General features: G+C 39.2%; 2 protein-coding genes across 5 annotated transcripts in view; one reads left to right on the plus strand and one right to left on the minus strand.

The window, feature by feature from the left end:
- The window catches only part of LOC133583163 (troponin T, cardiac muscle isoforms-like), a 25,007-nt gene extending 8,076 nt beyond the window's left edge, over window positions 1-16,931 (minus strand). Inside the window, exons 1-9 of one of the 3 annotated variants that reach the window (XM_061937305.2) lie at window positions 16,865-16,931; window positions 9,813-9,836; window positions 9,709-9,730; window positions 9,583-9,646; window positions 8,076-8,192; window positions 7,921-7,998; window positions 6,206-6,307; window positions 5,615-5,721; window positions 4,321-4,411 (exon numbers count right to left, since the gene is read on the minus strand). In XM_061937305.2, the coding sequence (XP_061793289.1) occupies window positions 4,321-4,411; window positions 5,615-5,721; window positions 6,206-6,307; window positions 7,921-7,998; window positions 8,076-8,192; window positions 9,583-9,646; window positions 9,709-9,730; window positions 9,813-9,836; window positions 16,865-16,913 (654 nt within the window). In that variant the 5' untranslated portion in view covers window positions 16,914-16,931. Of the gene's footprint in view, window positions 1-4,320; window positions 4,412-5,614; window positions 5,725-6,205; window positions 6,308-7,920; window positions 7,999-8,075; window positions 8,193-9,582; window positions 9,647-9,708; window positions 9,731-9,812; window positions 9,837-14,833; window positions 14,883-16,864 lie in introns of those variants that run through there. The other 2 variants (XM_061937298.2, XM_061937312.2) reach the window with 2 other exon arrangements.
- Window positions 1-22,714, plus strand: part of LOC133583186 (uncharacterized) — a 163,160-nt gene that overhangs the window by 1,218 nt on the left and 139,228 nt on the right. The window contains exon 1 of one of the 2 annotated variants that reach the window (XM_061937323.1): window positions 11,931-12,412. The exons of the other annotated variant lie outside the window; for it this stretch is intronic. The gene's annotated coding sequence lies outside the window, so the exon portion shown is untranslated. Of the gene's footprint in view, window positions 1-11,930; window positions 12,413-22,714 lie in introns of those variants that run through there. 2 annotated transcript variants of the gene reach the window in all.

The raw sequence follows: 22,714 nt of genomic DNA on the forward strand, positions 1-22,714 counted from the left end.
GTTATTCACATGTGAATAATATAAATACAGTCTATTATACAGCATTATTCACATGTGAATAACATACATAGTCTATTATACAGCATTATTCATATGTGAATAATATAGATACAGTCTATTATACAGCGTTATTCACGTGTGAATAGTATAAATACAGTCTATTATACAGAATTATTCACATGTGAATAATATAAATACAGTCTATTATACAGCATTATTCACGTGTGAATAATATAAATACAGTCTATTATACAGCGTTATTCACATGTGAATAATATAAATATAGTCTATTATACAGCATTATTCACATGTGAATAATATAAATACAGTCTATTATACAGCATTATTCACATGTGAATAACATAAATACAGTGTATTATACAGCATTATTCACATGTGAATAATATAAATACAGACTATTATACAGCATTATTCACATGTGAATAATATAAATACAGACTATTATACAGCATTATTCACATGTGAATAATATAAATAAAGTCTATTATACAGCATTATTCACATGTGAATAACATAAATACAGTCTATTATACAGCATTATTCACATGTGAATAACATAAATACAGTCTATTATACAACATTATTCACATGTGAATAATATAAATACAGTATTATACAGCATTATTCACATGTGAAGAATATAAATACATTATACATTTACAGTACATGTACAGTCAAAAGGAACATATGCATTATAACTAGGAAGACCTGCTTGTGCAAATAAACTAACTCATGTTAAGTCCTAGTAATAAATATTGTGATTGTTGGTCCAATCCACCGTATTTTTGTTGTCCATTTTCATAACCAAATCTAAAACTTATTTGTTGTTGTGCAGAAAAGACACGTGCTTTATTGGACATCTTTAGCATCTTTGGTGATATTTGTTAGCATGAAGAAAATATCCTTCATAGTATTAATAAAGTAGATGAATACATCTCAACAGTATAAACTGAATGTTGATGTTGTCAGCAAACATTGGTGACCAACAGGGACATCTACAGCTAAATAATGAGACAAAATATCAACTTCACACATAAAAACAACTGCAGACATGAATTGTACATGTGACTAATATTTGTAGCAGGAAATCAACTGCAAACAAACTCTTTTCTCATTAGCGTCACGATCACAGCAGCACTCGTTATGTCAATCAAACACGTTACTAACCCACGCACCAACTTTGTCTTTCACCCATGAATGTTTCATTTGTGGAGCCCTCACATGTAAAGACATGATGTGCTGCAGTCTTTTCTTCTATAACTACCTTAAGTGTCACCTCTTGGTCATAAAAGGTTTAAAATAAACAAAATATATATTTTTTATGAGTGTAAAAATCCACTCCATCCTATTTAAAATAATAACGTTACTAACTATCATTGTTTTAGTTTTACTGAGATTCAAAGATGGTCTGTTTGTCAAAGCATCTTTTTAATTTGATAATTTCTTCTGTTATTGTTTGTAATATCTTCTGTCTGTTCTCTCCTGAACTAAACACACTGCAAATGATACTAACTTTAGGTTAGGGATGTCCGATAATGGCTTTTTGCCGATATCTGATATTCCGATATTGTCCAACTCTTTAATTACCGATACCGATATCAACCGATACCGATATATACAGTCGTGGAATTAACACATGATTATGCCTAATTTGGTATGGTGAAGATAAGGTACTTTTAAAAAAAATTAATACAATTAAATAAGATAAAAAAATTTAAAACATTTTCTTGAATAAAAAAGAAAGTAAAACAATATAAAAACAGTTACATAGAAACTAGTAATGAATGAAAATGAGTCAAATGAAGTGTTAAAGGTTAGTACTATTAGTGGAGCAGCAGCACGCACAATCATGTGTGCTTACGGACTGTATCCCTGCAGACTGTATTGATATATATTGATATATAATGTAGGAACCAGAATATTAATAACAGAAAGAAACAACCCTTTTGTGTGAATGAGTGTGAATGGGGGAGGGAGGTTGTTTAGGTTGGTGCACTAATTGTAAGTGTATCTTGTGTTTTTTATGTTGATTTAATAAAAAAAACAAATAAAAAAAACGATGCCGATAATTTCCGATATTACATTTTAACGCATTTAAAATATTATCAGATATTATCGGACATCTCTACTTTAGGTTCTTTGTTGCTTTACAAATGTTGTTTATGTAGAGATTGAACAACTTTGGTCCTAGATTTGATCCCTGGGCTACACCACAAGACCGATCTTCTCCAGGCTTCACGTAGTGCTTCACGTTGGTGGCGTCTTACCCACTTCAAGACCAAGATACTATGATCGATCGTGTAAAATGCTTTAGTTAAATCCATAAACACTGGTTGCCATCTATTGGTAATCTCTAACCTTATTTCGATTAATGCCTTGACAAAATGTTAGCTCTGCATCCGTATTGGTTTTCTCATTTTGGGACATGAAAGTAATTGTGCTGTAAGTTCACGGGTAGGGCTGGGTGATATATGGAATATACTGGTTATATCGCGGGTTTGTCTCTGTGCGATATAGAAAATGACTACCGTATTTTCCGCACTATAAGGCGCACCGGATTATTAGCCGCACCTTCTATGAATTACATATTTCATAATTTTGTCCACCAATAAGCCGCCCCGGACTATAAGCCGCGCCTACGCTGCGCTAAAGTGAATGTCAAAAAAACGCTGCGCTAAAGTGAATGTCAAAAAAACAGTCAGATAGTTCAGTCAAACTTTAATAATATATTGAAAACCAGCGTTCTAACAACTCTGTCCCAAAATGTACGCAAATGTGCAATCACAAACATAGTAAAATTCAAAATGGTGTAGAGCAATAAATAGCAACATAATGTTGCTCGAACGTTAATGTCACAACACACAAAATAAACATAGCGCTCACCTTCTGAAGTTATTCTTCATTCGTAAATCCTTCGAATTCTTCGTCTTCGGTGTCCGAATTGAAAAGTTGCGCAAGCGTGGGATCCAAAAATGGCCGGCTCCGCCTCGTCGAAGTCATCGGATTCAGTGTCGCTGTTGTTGTGCAGCAGTTCTGTGAATCCTGCCTTCCGGAAAGCTCGGACCACAGTTGTGACCGAAACTATCTGCCCAGGCATTTACGATCCACTGGCAGATGTTGGCGTATGTCGACCGGCGCTATCTGCCCGTCTTAGTGAAGGTGTGTTCGCCTTCGGAGCTGTGTGAAAAAAGCCACCCGGCCTCTTCGCGTAAACTTCCCTTAACCACTCGCTCATCTTTTCTTCATCCATCCATCCCTTCGAGTTAGCTTTTATGATGAAGCCGGCTGGAAAGGTCTCTTTTGGCAAGGTCTTCCTTTTGAATATCACCATGGGTGGAAGTTAGCATGGCAAGCTAGAACCACAGTGAAGGATGACTTCTCATTCCCTGTGGTGCGAATATTCACCGTACGTGCTCCCGTTCCACAGTGCGGTTCACAGGAATATCAGTTGCTGTGAAATACGGTAGTAATCCGTGTGCGGATGGAGAGATTGCGTCTTTTTATGAACCGGATCCTTGTCGCGTAGTAGGAGCCATTTTGTGGTCTTTACAGATGTAAACAGGAAATGAAACGTACGGTGATATCCGCGCGTTTTTTCTTCTTCTTCCGGGGGCGGGTGAAGCGCTTCCTGTTCTATGGGGGCGGGTGCTTTCCTTGGCGGTTGCTTGCGTAGAAGAAGAAGCGCTTCCTGTTCTACCGGGAAAAAAGATGGCGGCTGTTTACCGAAGTTGCGAGACCGAAACTTTATGAAAATGAATCGTAATAAAGCGCACCGGGTTATAAGGCGCACTGTCAGCTTTTGAGAAAAATTGTGGTTTTTAGGTGCGCCTTATAGTGCGGAAAATACGGTATATGGTGAGTATTCCAGTATACGTTCTAACGTAATTGTTTTTAGCTGCAGGCATTACACTGTGGACTTTTCTACTCTGACATAAAACAAGCGCACCTTCTTCCATACGTCACATTATGTCGCGCGTGCAACGTCATACGCCCTCGCGCAGCAGAGAGGTAGCAACATGGGTAAATTTAGCTGTGGTGCTAGTGGTAATACGAGAGAAAGAAGGTGCTAATCTGGTAACAAATGAAGGAAGAAGAATTAATTCCCAAGAAAAACAGCAGGGGGTCCATCGTCTGGCGGTGGTTTGGCTTCACGTGGGAATATGTTGAACAGACGTTCAACTGTCAAAAGTATGTGGCAAAAGCGTTGCTACAAAAAGTAGCAGCACTGCTAATTTGTTACATCATTTGAAAAGTCACCCGCTAGAGAATGAAGAGTGCTTGAAACTTTATGGAGCTGACCTCATATTTCTGCTTGATGGACTTGTACTGAAGGTCAAACTTCTCAGCCTCCAGCTGACGCATCCACTCTGACAGCTCTTTCACCTTCTGCCTGTGGATGCATGAAGGACATGGGTGGATGCATGAAGGACAGGGATGGATGGATGAAGGACATGGATGGATGGATGACATGGATGGATGGATGAAGGACATGGATGGATGGATGACATGGATGGATGGATGAAGGACAGGGATGGATGGATGAAGGACATGGATGGATGGATGGATGAAGGACATGGATGGATGGATGGATGGATGAAGGAGATGGATGAAGGACAGGGATGGATGGATGAAGGACATGGATGGATGGATGAAGGACATGGATGGATAGATGAATGACATGGATGGATGGTTGAAGTACATGGATGGAAGGATGGATGAAGGAGATGGAAGGATGAATGCCATGGATGGAAGGATGAAGGACATGGATGGAAGGATGAAGGACATGGATGGAAGGATGAATGACATGGATGAATGGATGAAGGATATGGATGGATGAAGGACATGGATGGATGGATGAAGGCCATGGATGGAAGGAAGGATGAAGGAGATGGAAGGATGAATGCCATGGATGGATGGATGAATGACACGGATGGAAGGATGAAGGACATGGATGGAAGGATGAAGGACATGGATGGAAGGATGAATGCCATGGATGGACAGATGAAGGACATGGATGGAAGGATGAATGACATGGTTGAATGGATGAAGGATATGGATGGATGAAGGACATAGATGGATGGATGAATGCCATGGTTGAAGGACATGGATGGATGAAGGACATGGATGGATGGGTGGATGGATGGATGAATGACATGGATGGATGAAGGACATGGATGGATGAAAGACATGGATGGAAGGATGAATGACATGGATGGATGGATGAATTACATGGATGGATGAAGGACATGGATGGAAGGATGAATGACATGGATGATGAATGACATGGATGGATGAATGACATGGATGGATGAAGGACATGGATGGAAGGATGAATGACATGGATGGAAGGATGGATGAAGGAGATGGAAGGATGAATGCCATGGATGGAAGGATGAAGGACGTGGATGGATGGATGAAGGACATGGATGGAAGGATGAATGACATGGATGGATCGATGAATGACATGGATGGATGAAGGATATGGATGGAGGAAGGACATGGATGGATTGATGGATGGATGAAGGACATGGATGGATGAAGAAAGGACATGGATGGATGAATGAATGAACAGGTGGAGCCATAAAGCAGTCACCTGAGTTGCTCCTCCCTCAAGTGATCAATGTCCAGGTCTTTGCGACGATCGTTGAGGATCTTCTTCTTCTTCTCTCGCTCCGTTTGTTTCTTCATGCCCGGCTGTGTCTGCTGGTCCAGGATAACACTGCGTGTGAGCATGAGTGCTGCCTGATGATGAGCATGAGTGCTGCCTGATGATGAGCATGAGTGCTGCCTGATGATGAGCATGAGTGCTGCCTGATGATGAGCATGAGTGCTGCCTGATGATGAGCATGAGTGCTGCCTGATGATGAGCATGAGTGCTGCCTGATGATGAGCATGAGTGCTGCCTGATGATGAGCACGAGTGCTGCCTGATGATGAGCACGAGTGCTGCCTGATGATGAGCACGAGTGCTGCCTGATGATGAGCACGAGTGCTGCCTGATGATGAGCACGAGTGCTGCCTAATGATGAGCATGAGTGCTGCCTGATGATGAGCATGAGTGCTGCCTGATAATGAGCATGAATGCTGCCTGATGATGAGCACGAGTGCTGCCTGATGATGAGCACGAGTGCTGCCTGATGATGAGCACGAGTGCTGCCTGATGATGAGCATGAGTGTTCCTTCACCTGGTAACCGGTGAAACTCAAGTTGCTGAGGATCATCTTCTTCCTGGCGTCATCCACCGCTTTCTTCTTGGCCTCTTCCTCTTCTTTCCTGCTCTTCTCCTCCTGGCGGGAAAAAGACGTCCTTCACTTTCTTAAATGTGAGCATGTTCTTCTCTCCCGACTGCTAAATGTTGCAACCATGTTGGATACTTCCATTAAACCTCACATTCTGAGGTTCATCATATCGGAGGAAGTACTTATATGGTCGTCTTTCATCTGGTAAATGATTCACAGCGCTTCACTTGTTCCACCTTTGGTTATGCTACACCTATTCCTTTTTGTCCTCAACATTCTACACCCTAACCCCGTAGAGACAATGTCCAACATGTTTTATTTAGAGATGTTTTCAAATGTATTACATCTAGAAAGTAAGAAATGACATGTACATAAGTATTCCCAACCTTTGACCAATACTTAGTTAATTCCAGCCTCAAGTCTTTTTGAATGCGATGCCACAAGTTTGGCACACCTATCTTTGGACTTTTTATTTTCAGATCCCTCCAGAGATGTTTCATGGTATTCAGGTCTGGGCTCTGGCCGGGCCACACAAGGACATTTACAGAGTTGTCATGAAGACCTTCCTTTGATATCTTGGCTGTGTGCTTAGGTTTTCATCCAGGGTGTTTCTGTACATTGCTGCATTCATCTTTCCCTCTATCCTGACTAAAAATCAGAGGGTGCTACAACAAAGAGGCGAGCACAAACTTTGACCAACTCCGAGGTGATGCAGCAGCTCACTATGTCGTTAGCTGCCTATGCTAATTAGCAGTCTGTGATCAAGGGGCTGTGTTAAGTTGCTCTGCGTTAGCTCTTATAATAACATCCATCCATTCATTTTCTACCGCTTGTCCCTTACAATGTTGCTAATATCTGGTAATATGCAGCTCACAACAAGTGGAGTATTATTGGATGTTTTTAGGAGGCTTTTTAGGCAGAATACGTCAGTTTATTTACCATAGGGCCTAGGCCCATTGTTGGGCCGCACGCTCAGTTGTAATATATGTTTCCACCACTTGTGGCAGTAGTGATACTATCCATCCATCCATCCATCCATTTCCTACTGCTTGTCCCTCTCAAACAAACAAAAGAAGTCTGGAGATAAAGTCATAGAGAAGTTTTTTTAATAGTTTTAAGTAATTTCATTAAAGTTTATTGACAGTTTATCTAAGATATATTGTTACTGTTTGTGATTAATTTATTTAGACATATTTTTTAGCACTGCTTAACCCCAAAGGGAATAAGCGGTCGAAAATGGATGGCTGGATGGATAGTTACAGGATCATAGTGGACCATGAGTGCCTAAAATAAAAGAGCTGTATATAACAGTTCATGTCTGAATTGCGATGCATCTAATGGATTACTTCCCCCACTTCTCCAAGCCATAGTTTACACTTTAGAATCCACAAAGAAGAGAAGGTGTGTTCTTGTCCTATGTGGGGATGGTGGACGTACAAGAAGGGCAGTTTAAAACAGAAGTTCCTCCGCAGAATTCTCACGTTGTTGAAGAGGCTCCAGTGTGTGAGGCAGCATGTTTAATGTGTGATGGAGATGAACGGTGCAGCAACTTTTACACCAACATATGGATTTATGTTGCACATCCCAGCAGGAAGTGTGAAGGTCAAACACGATTCAATGGAGAGAAGAAGACATTTAAGGTGGTGATGTCATGTGATTACCGCCACTTTGTTCTGTCGTTCTTTTTCCCTCTCGGCTCGGATCTTCATCTGCTCCGCCCTGTCGGCCCTGCGCTTCTCCTGGCATCACGGACACAAGAGAGAAAGAAAGAATAATAAATGTGGCGTTTGATGACTTCTCTCGTGGTGGAACGCACGATGCGGTCGGTGAGGCCCAGGAGTTCCTCTTCCTCCTTCTTGCGCTTCTCAAAGTGGTCCTCGATGAGCGTCTGGAGCTCCGTCAGGTCCTTCTCCATGCGCTTCCGGTGGATGTCCTCAAGACCAAACACACACACAGTCAGATGTCAAAGTCGCGACCTTGACGTCTTCAGCTCACGTCAAAGTGGCGACCTTGACGTCTTCAACTGCCGTCAAAGTCGTGACCTTGATGTCTTCAACTGCCGTCAAAGTCGTGACCTTGACGTCTTCAACTGCCGTCAAAGCCGTGACCTTGACGTCTTCAACTCACGTCAAAGTCGCGACCGTGACGTTTTCAACTGCCGTCAAAGTCACGACCTTGACGTCTTCAACTGGCGTCAAAGTCGCGACCTTGACGACTTCAGCTCACGTCAAAGTTGCGACCTTGACGACTTCAGCTCACGTCAAAGTCGCGACCTTGACGCTTGATGTCTTCAACTGGCGTCAAACTCGCAACATTGACGTCTTCAACTGGCGTCAAAGTCGCGACCTTGACGTCTTCAACTGCCGTCAAAGTCGCGACCTTGACGTCTTCAACTGGCGTCAAAGTCGCGACCTTGACGTCTTCAACTGGCGTCAAAGTCGCGACCTTGACGTCTTCAACTGGCGTCAAAGTCGCGACCTTGACGTCTTCAACTGGCGTCAAAGTCGCGACCTTGACGTCTTCAACTGGCGTCAAAGTCGCGACCTTGACGTCTTCAACTGGCGTCAAAGTCGCGACCTTGACGTCTTCAACTGGCGTCAAAGTCGCAACCTTGACGTCTTCAACTGGCGTCAAAGTCCTGACCTTGACGTCTTCAACTGCCGTCAAAGTCGTGACGTTGACGTCTTCAACTGCCGTCAAAGTCGTGACGTTGACGTCTTCAACTGCCGTCAAAGTCGTGACGTTGACGTCTTCAACTGCCGTCAAAGTCGTGACCTTGACGTCTTCAACTGGCGTCAAAGTCGCAACCTTGACGTCTTCAACTGCCGTTAAAGTCGTGACCTTGACGTCTTCAACTGGCGTCAAAGTCGCGACCTTGACGTCTTCAACTGGCGTCAAAGTCGCGACCTTGACGTCTTCAACTGGCGCCAAAGTCGCGACCTTGACGTCTTCGACTGCCGTCAAAATTCCTGACCTTGACGTCTTCGACTGCCGTCAAAGTCGCGACCTTGACGTCTTCGACTGGCATCAAAGTCGCGACCTTGACGTCTCCGACTGCCGTCAAAGTCGCAACCTTCACGTCTCCAACTGGCGTCAAAGTCGCGACCTTGACGTCTTCAACTGGTGTCAAAGTCGCGACCTTGACGTCTTCAACTCGCGTTATAGTCGCGACCTTGACGTCTTCAACTCGCGTTATAGTCGCGACCTTGACGTCTTCAACTCGCGTAATGGTCGCGACCTTGATGTCTTCAACTCGCGTAATAGTCGCGACCTTGACGTCTTCAACTGGCGTCAAAGTCGCGACCTTGACATCTTCAACTCACGTCAAAGTCCACTCTTTCTCCATCTGGGATTTTGGGGGGCACCATGACGGGAACAAAACCAGGCCTGGAAGGGAACATAAACCCTGACTTAGCGCTGGCTTCATGTGAAGTAGATTCAGTGCTTACTTTGAGTTTCTCGTGGCCTCGTCTCCATTTCATGAAACAAAACAAACATGGCATCAGTAAACATTTTTATACACTATAATGACCACTTTAGGAGTCGTCCATACCTTCATCGTTGTCTTCCTCAGCGCCTAGTGAGAGGTAAACACTAATGAAACATGTCCCATGTGCTCATGCACACCACAACATGAGGTACACATGCACAATGCCGGGAGGGATACATTGTGGTCAGCGGATAGAAACCTTACTTCCAAACAAAAGTGTTTCCACTTGATGAAGTCAAAAGGCAGCAGTTGAAGGATGTTGAATATTAACTCTCACCATTTTAAACCCTGAAATATTCATGTGGTGTCGCAATGAACTACCAATATTTTGGTACCGATACCAAAATGTGTTTTGATACTTTTCTAAATAAAGGGCACCACAAAAAATGTCATTTTTGGGCCCCATTCAGCAACCGTTCTTCAGAACAAATTTTGTTCTTAGGCCCACTTATGAAGTTTTTAAGGAGATTTTTGTATTCATCAATGTTTTCTTAGCTGGGATTTGTTTCTAGGTAAGAACAACATCTACGAGTGGGTGGCCTATTTCTTCTTAAGTGTGACAACTTCCCTTACTTCTATTGTCTAATCTTACATTCATATCATAGATAGATAGATACATATAGATATATATTGAGGTATATAGATAGATAGATATAGATAGATACATACATAGATATATATATATATATATATAGAGAGAGAAAGGGACAAATATTTTTTTGAACGCTGCAGTCCCCCCTTTCTTAAACTTATGTTTTGACATTATGTATTCCCCCCTGCGGGATAATACGAATTTCTCTTCTGTAATCCGTTTGTGTTTTCTCCGTGTGTTTGATGTTCAGCTTTTCCGCCGGAATTGTGCCCTTATATGGGGAATTAAGGGCGTTGACATATGCATATTGGGGAAGTAAGGGCGTGTTTTTATGCAAATTGTGATAGACACGCACGCGCTAACCATTTAGCGTTCAGCAACTTAAGAACAGCAGGTGGGAACAATTTGGTCGTTTAAGAACACGTCATGAATTTGAATGGACTCCTCTTAGGAAATCACTTAGGAAGAAAGATAAGAGGAAAAGTTAGGAACTTATTGCTGAATGGGGCCAATTGTCTTTATTGTAACAAATAATGTTAGTGTAGATGAAACATATGTTTATTATTGTCATTTAGTCCTTAAATAAAATGTTGAACATACTAGACAACTTGTCTTTTAGTAGTAAGTAAACAAACAAAGACTCCTAATTAGTCTATGCAGTAACATATTGTGTCATTTATACACCTATTATTTTCTACACATTATAGGGACAAACTGTAACAAATGGATTATTTATCTACTTGTTCATTTACTGTTAATATCTGCTTATTTTCTCTTTTAACATGTTCTATCTACACTTCTGTTAAAATGTAATAATCACTTATTCTTCTCTTCTTTGATACTTGACATTAGTTTTTGATGATACCGCACATTTAGTTATGGATCCGATACCAAGTAGTTACAGGATCATACAAGAGAATATAATACCTAATAAACCAATAATAATATGGTTAAAAAATACTGATGCATACCTGCCAACTACTCCGGTTTTCCCGTAATTAGTACGGTTTTCATCAACCTATTCTGGGTTACGGTTGCAGTGATAAAAAATACGGTTTTTCATTAATTAAATTTTTTTTATTTTTTTTTTTAAGTTTTATTCACGAAATCGCGTAACAACAATGACAATCGACACTGCTTCCCGTAACTTCCTATCGAGCCATTCCGAATGCCATGTGTAACACGGGTGGGAAATAAGCCATATTTCCTCTCATGACATCTCCTCATATTACCTGCGCCGTTTCCACGTTTAATCTCGTGAGTTTAACACACGCGCTCACGTGACCCGCTGCAGCCAATCACGCTCTATAAAATCCAGCATTCCGAGATGGCTGCCAGGTGCGTTTTAAAGTTGTCGTTTGCTTGCATATTGTAAAAACAACCGTCCAACATTTTACAACTAATTGTAAACTTGTAGGTGCCGAACATCAGGGACGTGTTGCGACGAGAGAGTGTGTCGATAAGATATTAAGCCGAGTTGGTAAGTGAATCTGTTTGCTAATAGTAGCGACTAGCCGTACCCATGTATTTCCTATGGGCGGTTAGCATCGGGTTTTAATCCCGTTTCCTCCAATGTTTCGATCCGATTGAATTTATATTTATGTCGAGTCTTTATTTTGAGTATTTACATATGGTAACTGAGTGTTGTGGCGTTTTAAGGCCATTTGCACTTTTTATGCTATGGTAAAGACAATGAATGAATACTGCCGCTGGTGTGCGGTTACACCCGTCATAGTGACGTCACTGTTATTGTTAATGTTACTCCCGTCATAGTGACAACACTGTGTACTGTCATGTTTATTTTATACATGCATGTGATTGTTTAAATATTGTTAATGTTAGCAGTATTATAGCTAATAATGATAATAATAAGTGTAACTTATTTATTGAAGGTCGAACGATAGATGACTTAATGTTGATGTTATGTGCGCACATTGATTGAACTTCGGGTCCTGTGCTTACGCAGGCCAGGTCCCTAAGTCTTGGATGGCGAGCTGTAGATAGGCCTCGAGCCTGAGCCCAAGGATCTCCACCTCTCAACCCCTGAACTCCACCTGCTGTGGGCGGGCCGGTAGGCGGCTTATAGCTGAACCCCTTGCCTCGCACCTCATTGCTCTGCGGCCCTTTGCACTACCTCATACACACCCTGCCCATAAACTGAACTCTCACTACAAACTGCCATACCCACAACCCCAAACCGTGTGGCTGTATGAACTCTGAATGCGCATATGGACTGCGATCAGTCTCATATGACCTTTTAAGAACTTTTGATACTACCTGTTATGAATTACCTGAACCCTTGCTGTTTTTTTCTTTTGTTTTGAATGGCCATTCCTATCAATGTATGTCCACTATTTGTTGCACTGTACATATTTAAATAACACCAGTATAATTTAAAGCATTTAATTGTGTCTGTCCTACTCTCTCCGAGTCGTAATCTAGACTTCTGATTAGCCCAAATATTGAGAACGTCTACTATAATAGCTAACGTACCTGTTACACATGCGCGAGGCTATTTATAGCACCGCTGCCACGCGCACGAGGCACCAGTTGCCATTGTTTCCAAACGAGCGAACGATCATGGAATCAGCCGGAGAAAAATCGCATACGAGTCTTAAACCGAAAAGAAAACTGCAGTCATTCCGTGAAGAATATTCAAAAGCCTATCCGGGAATAATTATCCGTTCCAAAAAGGGTGAAAACTACGCGAATTGCACCTTGTGCAGACAAGATTTTTCGATCGGACACGGAGGAGTTAGCGATGTAAAAGACCACGTTGGGACAAAAAAACACAAGTCTAATGCCGTTGCTAGCGATACAAGTGGAAAACTTTCAACGTTTTTCGTCGCCCAAACAGATTCTTTGGATGTGATAAATGCCGAAGTTTTATTTACGGAGGCAATAATTGAGCAAACAAAAAGGTAATGACACCAATGTTATCTATTGGAATTGTTTAGTACTGTTATACTGTTAAAAGTGTTTATACTATTTATGCTTTCAAGTCCAAGTTGAAGAAATCTTGTTAAATGTTGAGAGCATAACTACCAAAATACAGAAGTATGTCCTTAATATTTTTGCAGTGCTATTTCTGTTGAAAAGTTAAAATGATTACATTAGAGATGTGATGTGCCACTTTTCAAGTGTCTGATGGCTTAAATTAATTTTCATTAATTTTTCATATTTTGAATTCTTTTGAAAGGCTTACAAAAAAACTACATTTGAATTGTAATTCCATGCTATTGACAGGACTATTAATTTTAATGAAGTTAGCTTACCATGTTTACAGTATGATAATTGTGATAGAAATGTGAATTTTAGGCACAGAATATTTTTTACAATTGAGCAAGGCAGTAGATTATACAAGCTTGGACAGAAAGTTAATAATGACACCAATTTTTTTTTTAATGGAATTGTTTAGTACCGTTTTACCATTTGTTTCCTGTAAAAAGTGTTTATACTGTTTATACTTTCAATTAACAAATTGAAGTCTTGTGAAAGGTTGACAGGATAACTGGCATTAACTGTCAAAATAATTTCAAACTATTGAAGTTAGCTTACAGAATAAACATGTCAATCAACCCATATGATTTTTGCTGTAATATTTTTGTTTTGAAAAGTCACTGTGACTGATAGAAAAGTGATGGTTTTAGCAACATTTTAACCTGTCTGAATGCTAATAATCATTTTGCGTCGGGGGGCGAAGGAACCCCCCACCAGGACTTTGTCCTGGACCTACCGGGGCCTGCGGCCCTTGGACCCTGGCTACTAGGTTTTTCTGATTTCAAAAGTTGGCAGGTATGCTGATGTAAAGGGTAGGTGTCGCGCTGTTTTCTGTTTTAACATGTTCTATCTACACTGCTGTTAAAATGTAATAATCACTTATTCTTCTCTTCTTTGATACTTGACATTAGTTTTGGATGATACCACACATTTAGGTACGAATCTTAGATACCAAGTACGGTAGTTGCAGGATCATACATTGGTCATATTCAAAGTCCTCATGTGTCCAGGGACGTATTTACTGACTTCATAAACATAATATGAATTAAAAAAAATAAGATTTTGTGATGATAAAAAATATCGATTTAATCATAGTAGTATCGACCAGATACACTCCAGTACTTGGTATCATTACAGTGGATGTCAGGTGTAGACCCACCCATGGCGTTTGTTTACATTGTGACGCTGGTGAGCTATTGTTTCCTCCTACGGTGTGTAGTGAAGCATGTTTAGCTAGTACTCCTCCTCCAGTGATAATGCTACATGTAATGAAATATTCACTGTTTATTTTGTTGCATGCTTTAAAAGTAGCTTGTTAAGCCCGTTTGTGTAGTTATTAGCCTCAACCCGAGTGAAGCGAATGCTGATGCTAACATGCTAACGCTTAGCAGGTAAAAGGGAAAGTTACTTCCTGTGTCAGGAGCTGAAGGTGTTAGCCATGCACACGCTTCAAGTTGCTAGTAAATGTTTGGACAGAAGCAGAAGAAACTACCTTCCACCTCCTCCTCCTCTGCAACCTCCTCCTCTTCTGTGCAAAGCAAGCATGAAGAGTTAGCAGGCAAACATCCACAGTAGCATGGCAGCGTCTTCACTGCGATGCTGCGTTCCAAAATAAAAGTCCAGCAAAGGTCAAGGTGGCCTCTCCAGTGGCGCCAGCACGCCCACAATCCAAAGGGAAGCCATCAGCTTAGTGCACAGTGTTAAGTGTCAGGATGACTTACTTCATACACTGGAACCTCCAAAGTCAAACATACTGAAAATGAAATTAATTTGTTTTTTTGGGGGAATATTGTGATTGCAGAAAAGATGACGACAGTGGGGGGGAAAAAAGCCTGCGTTGGCAAATTTGTAAGCTATGAACACTTCTGGTCAATAAGACTATTTATTTAGATGATTTTAATTCTATGTTAGGAATGGTTAACTTATTATTACACTTATGATGAGAGGTCAAAATGTTAAAATCTTACTGAAGAAATGGGTGTGAAAAAATTAGCCACACCTAATTAAAAAAAGTACATGTAATTTAAAACATAATATACAAAATATATATCATTTTTAATGGGTTGTTTTTTTTACTTAAATTTTAACATAAGTTAATAATAAAATGGATAATAAAACAATGTTTTGAAATGATAACACACACACACACACACATATATATATATATATATATATATATATATATATATATATGTATGTATGTATGTATGTATGTATGTGTGTATATATGTGTGCATGAGTGTATGTATGTGTATATATGCATGTGTGTATGTATGTATGTGTATATATATGTATGTATGTGTGTATATGTATGTATGTGTATATATGTATGTATGTTTGTGTATATATATATATGTATGTATGTATGTGTATATATATGTATGTATGTATGTATTGTTGCGTTTTGGACCAGTTGTTCCTCCCAGGGAATTCAAGTCACTAGTCGCTCCCAAGCTCTTTACGACACTTAAAGCTGAGTTGAAAAACCACCAGAGACAGAATAGGTATTTTGTAATATATTTGCAAAGCTTTGCAGATATACATTGAGACCAGTCCAGCATAGAACATTCAATTGCGCCGCTAAGATGGTCTCCCCCCCCGACCAAACCGTCTGCCCTCTTAAGTCCCTGGCAGTCATGTCTCTCTAGCCAAAACAAATGCCCATTATCGCTCTTTCTAACATTCCAAAGCTTCAAGGTTAACACACACAGTTTACTTGCAGACAAACAGAAAGAGAACAAATGGAAAAACACGAGCTGTCTTCAAATATGACTATGAAATAAAAGAAGTAACACTTAAATTCGGATATATGTAAATATCTGCCTCCGACAGTATGTATGTGTATATATGCATGTATGTATGTATGTGTATATATGTATGTATGTATGTGTATATATGCATGCATGCATGTATGTGTATATATATGTATGTATGTGTATATGTATGTATGTATGTACGTGTATATGTATATGTATGTGTATGTATGTGTATATATGTATGTATGTATGTATGTATGTGTATATATATATGTATGTATGTTAAGGGTGTAACGGTACATGTATTTGTATTGAACCGTTTTGGTACGGGGGTTGGGTTCGGAGGTGTACCAAACGAGTTTCCACACGGACATATTAAGTACGTTGTGTAAACAATGCACACTGAGGCACAACACACAGCATGCTAGCAATGACCGGGCTACTACAACATGCAAAAGTCAGAGCTGTAAGACCCTCCTGCCTCGTTAACATCTCCCGTTTGGGAACATTTGGGCTTCGAGGTGCGATACAACAATGGATAACATGGCTTCAACGAAGAGAAAGACGAGCGTGGTGCAAACACCGCATTCAAGCAGCCTCTCCTCGGTGAGTCAGGCAGGGCTAAAGCAATAACAAATGTTTTTATAGCAGCATATTTAAGACCATGTTGCATTAAAAACTAGATTTTAAGCCACTCATATGGTGGAAGAACAATGAGTCCATATATCCTCTTACTGCCAAGTTAGCCAGGCACTACCTCGCCATACCTGCCACCTCCGTGCCCACTGAAAGGCTATTTTCCACAGCTGGAGACATTTTATCTGCAAGCAGGTCTGCTCTTTCTGCACACAAAGTGGATCAACTGATGTTTCTGGCAAAAAACATGACGATTGAGTGAAAGTCACCAGGATTAAAGGCTGGGGGTTAATCAAAGTTCATCTGAGGCTGAGTTGACTTGAAACTGTTTAATGTTGCACTTTTTATATGTAGAAGACACGTTTTGTCATTTTATTTAATCTGAGCAACAACTTGAAGCAGTTTAATGTTGCACTTTATATGTGGAAATGTTGCACTTTATATGTAAAAAGGTTTTGTTAAGAAACCATTCTGAGCCTTTTCTTATTTAGTTTTTATTTGATATATGATGACTGCATGAACCCTGGCAATGAACCCTGTGTGTGTATATGTATGTTATTGTTATGTATGTGTGTGTGTGTGTGTGTGTGTGTATGTATGTTATTGTTATGTATGTGTGTGTGTGTATGTATGTTATTGTTATGTGTGTGTGTATGTGTGTGTATATACAAACCCCGTTTCCATATGAGTTGGGAAATTGTGTTAGATGTAAATATAAACGGAATACAATGATTTGCAAATCTTTTTCCAGCCATATTCAATTGAATATGCTACAAAGACAACATATTTGATGTTCAAACTCATAAACTTTTTTTTTTTGTGCAAATAATCATTAACTTTAGAATTTAATGCCAGCAACACGTGACAAAGAAGTTGGGAAAGGTGGCAATAAATACTGATAAAGTTGAGGAATGCTCATCAAACACTTATTTGGAACATCCCACAGGTGTGCAGGCTAATTGGGAACAGGTGGGTGCCATGATTGGGTATAAAAGTAGATTCCATGAAATGCTCAGTCATTCACAAACAAGGATGGGGCGAGGGTCACCACTTTGTCCACAAATGCGTGAGCAAATTGTTGAACAGTTTAAGAAAAACCTTTCTCAAGCAGCTATTGCAAGGAATTTAGGGATTTCACCATCTACGCTCCGTAATATCATCAAAGGGTTCAGAGAATCTGGAGAAATCACTGCACGTAAGCAGCTAAGCCTGTGACCTTCCATCCCTCAGGCTGTACTGCATCAACAAGCGACATCAGTGTGTAAAGGATATCACCACATGGGCTCAGGAACACTTCAGAAACCCACTGTCAGTAACTACAGTTGGTCGCTACATCTGTAAGTGCAAGTTAAAACTCTCCTATGCAAGGCGAAAACTGTTTATCAACAACACCCAGAAATGCCGTCGGCTTCGCTGGGCCTGAGCTCATCTAAGATGGACTGATACAAAGTGGAAAAGTGTTCTGTGGTCTGACGAGTCCACATTTCAAATTGTTTTTGGAAACTGTGGACGTCGTGTCCTCCGGACCAAAGAGGAAAAGAACCATCCGGATTGTTATAGGCGCAAAGTGTAAAAGGCAGCATGTGTGATGGTATGGGGGTGTATTAGTGCCCAAGACATGGGTAACTTACACATCTGTGAAGGCACCATTAATGCTGAAAGGTACATACAGCTTTTGGAGCAACATATGTTGCCGCAACGTTACCATGGGCGCCCCTGCTTATTTCAGCAAGACAATGCCAAGCCACGTGTTACATCAACGTGGCTTCATAGTAAAAGAGTGCGGGTACTAGACTGGCCTGCCTGTAGTCCAGACCTGTCTCCCATTGAAAATGTGTGGCGCATTATGAAGCCTAAAATAGCACAACGGAGACCCCCGGAATGTTGAACAACTTAAGCTGTACATCAAGCAAGAATGGGAAAGAATTCCACCTGAGAAGCTTCAAAAATGTGTCTCCTCAGTTCCCAAACCTTTACTGAGTGTTGTTAAAAGGAAAGGCCATGTAACACAGTGGTGAACATGCCCTTTCCCAACTACTTTGTCACGTGTTGCAGCCATGAAATTCTAAGTTAATTATTATTTGCCAAAAAAAAAAAAAAGTTTATGAGTTTGAACATCAAATATGTTGTCTTTGTAGCATATTCAACTGAATATGGGTTGAAAATGATTTGCAAATCATTGTATTCCGTTTATATTTACATCTAACACAATTTCTCAACTCATATGGAAACGGGGTTTGTATATGTATGTTTACTAAATCCCTAAATAGCATTACATTTAGTGAAATAAAAATACATTGAAAATTGCAAAACAGTATCTTTTTGATTTGTCATTTTTTCGTTTCTTTTTCTCTTTTTTCCATTAACTCAGTTCCAGTTAAGATGATTTCTCCTCTCCCCATCAGAAGATGTATGTTTGAGGTTGCATGGCATGTAGCGTGCATCAGAAGATGTATGTTTGAGGTTGCATGGCATGTAGCGTGTTAGTTAGTGCTGGATGTTCAGCTAACATGCAGCATCTTTTCAGCGTGTGGTGGTGTTGTTGGTGGTGTTGTTGTTGAGCGAGGACTTACGCTGCTCCCTGCAAGACAACAAGCAGGGGAAAAAGGTGTTTGTCCTTCATGCCGCCATCTTTCCAGCGTGGTCACACTCACCCGTAGGCGTCCTCCTGGCTGTCCGACATGTCTTGACGATGACACACCTGTGAAAGTTCACCTGCTGAGCAAAAAGGTGGTGTTTGTAAATGTCGGCGGTGAGAAGGTGAGCGTGCGGACTCACCAGTGAGAAGTGGGAATAGTCCACTGTCCTCTCAGTCTGGGAGGACCCCTGGTAAGCTTTTTAATCCGGCGGTGGATCGGATGGCGGCGAGCTGGCCCGGGCTACAATGGCGGCGGGCACATACCTGCAAACAGATGGCGAGCAGGCATTAAAAGCAGCATTCTCTGCGGACTTCTTCCCTATTTTTACACGTGAAAAAGCTGGCTGCAGCCACAGAGGGATTAGGCTAACACAAGTGATCCATGTAAACCTCCTGACTTGCAAGGAGACATTTATTGTGGCCTTCACTGCTAAATGAGGGCCAGCGTGATGTCACATGCACGGAATTAGCACTTGTTGTCAGAGCAGAGACACATTGCACCATCTTCTAGATGCTTTAAAACACTGGACTTCAACTAATAATGTGTTTTGTTACTTCCTACTGACGAATAATGATGAAGTCTGATCACTAACTGTCTCCATGGACGCAGCCCCCTTGTGGCCACAGCAAGAACTGACAACACAAGCAATGACAGGTTTATATTAGGGCTGTGACAACTAATCGTTTAAAATGGATTATAAAAATAGTTGGCGATTCATTTAGTCATTGATTCGTTGGATCTATGCTATGCACATGCGCAGAGGCAACATTTTTTTTTTTTTTTTTTATAAACCTTTATTTATAAACTGTAACATTTAAAAACAGCTGAGGAACAATAATCAAAATAAGTATGGTGCCAGTATGCTGTTTTTTCCCCCAATAAAATACTGGAAAGGATAGAAATGTAGTATGTCTCTTTTATACGATTATTAATCGATTAATCGAAGTAATAATCGACAGATTATTCGATTATCAAATTATTTGTTAGTTGCAGCCCTAGTTTATGTGGTTATAATGTATATATATTTAGATTTATATGTGGTTATAATATATATATATTATATATATATATATACTGTGTGTGTGTGTGTGTATATATATATATATATATATATATATATATATATATAAAAATAATATATATGTATATATATATATATGGTTATAATGTATATATATTTATATGTGGTTATAGTGTATATATATATTTATATGTGGTTATAATGTATATATATTTATATGTGGTTATAATGTGTGTGTGTGTATATATATATGTGGTTATAGTGTACATATATTTATATGTGGTTATAATGTATATATATTTATATGTGGTTATAATGTGTGTGTGTGTATATATATATATATATATATATATATATATATATATATATATATTTATATGTGGTTATAGTGTATATATATTTATATGTGGGTATAATGTATATATATTTATATGTGGTTATAATGTGTATATATATTTATATGTGGTTATAGTGTATATATATTTATATGTGGTTATAATGTATATATATATATATATATATATATATATATTTATATATATATATATATATATTTATATGTGGTTATAATGTGTATATATATTTATATGTGGTTATAATGTATTTATATTTATATGTGGTTATAGTGTACCGTATTTCCTTGAATTGCCGCCGGGGCGGTAATTAATTTAAAACCTCTTCTCACTCCGGCGCTTACCAAAGGCATGCGGTAAATTTAGGCCTGCGCTTATAAATTTGAGTGTGATGTAAGGATACCATCATGAAAAGCACATTTAATTAAAAAAAACGTTATTATGGTCTTACCTTTACTTATAAATGAAGTCCATGCGCAGCTCCTTTTGAACAAAAGCATCGATAACTTGTTTATAGAAGTCTTCCTTATCTTTCTTCAGTTTTAAAAGTCTCTCTGTCTCGATGGAGATCTTCCTTTAATTATTACCTCCTGCTTCCATTGAAAGTCCAGTTTAGAAAAGTGTTTTATTTTAGATATGTAATCCTCCATGTTAAAAGTGCAAGCGAGAGGAAAAAATAAACGATCGCTGCTAACTGTTGCTGCTTGTTGTCACTTCTTCTGCGGCCGAGTAGTCGCAAGAAGGATCACTAGCGCCCTCTACCACCAGGAGGCGGGAGTCATTTAATGACTCATTTGACCCACGCAGCTACGGTATATTAATAAAACATAGCTGCTTACTGTTCTTTTTAGCATATTCAATAGCTTGGACCTTAAATCCTACTAAATAGCTCTTTATGTGTTTATAATGTATATATATTTATATGTGGTTATAATGTATATATATTTATATGTGGTTATAATGTATATATATATTTATGTGTTCATTATGTATATATATTTATATGTGGTTATAATGTGTATATATATGTATATGTAGTTATAATGAAAATATATTTATTTGTGCTTATAGTGTGTATATATATATATTTATATGTGGTTACATTTTTTTTTTTATATGTGGTTAAAATGTATATTTATATGTGGTTTATATATATATATATATATATATATGTGGTTATAATGTATATATATTTATACGTGGTTAAAATGTATATTTATATGTGGTTTATTTATATATGTATATATATATATATATATATATATATATATATATATATATATGTGTATATATATATATATATATATATATATATATATATATATATATATATATGTGTATATATATATATATATATATCTATATATATATGTATGCTCTATAGTCTGGAATACTTGGTAAATCTAACTTAATTGGACGACCCTTTTAAAGGAAAAAAAAAACATTTACCGTAAGAATACAGTAAATGTCCAGGGAGATCTTCGGAGATGTTGTTGTATTAATCTGTTACTAACTTTCATGCTCCATATCTAACGCTACTTTATTAGCATGTAGCATTCTCTTCTTTGACTGTATTAACATCTAACATAGTTGAAATGAGCACAGTCGCCCCCTAGTGTACGGGGGGCACCCTGCGTATGGCCATCAGTCACATTAGAGATAGGAACATGGGAACTAGAACTTAACATGGAGCTGTGACAATAGAACGTTTAAATCATTTCAGCCGACTACAATTTCACTTCCAACTATAATGTTAATGTCACCCCAAAGGCTATCAGATCCAGGGCTCCAATTTAACCACGGCAAGTGCAACAAGTGCCGCGACCGCCCTCGTCTTTTGCTGCAATGCACTAAAAAATGGACCAACATCTGCGGCAAGAACATGTTGTGACCGCCCTTGACTTTTTACTTGTTAATGGACGAGAGATGTAACAATAAACGGTGTCATGATAATTAGTGATACAATTC

Source organism: Nerophis lumbriciformis, linkage group LG03 (genome assembly GCF_033978685.3).
Source record: "Nerophis lumbriciformis linkage group LG03, RoL_Nlum_v2.1, whole genome shotgun sequence".
Taxonomy (NCBI): Eukaryota; Metazoa; Chordata; class Actinopteri; order Syngnathiformes; family Syngnathidae; genus Nerophis; species Nerophis lumbriciformis.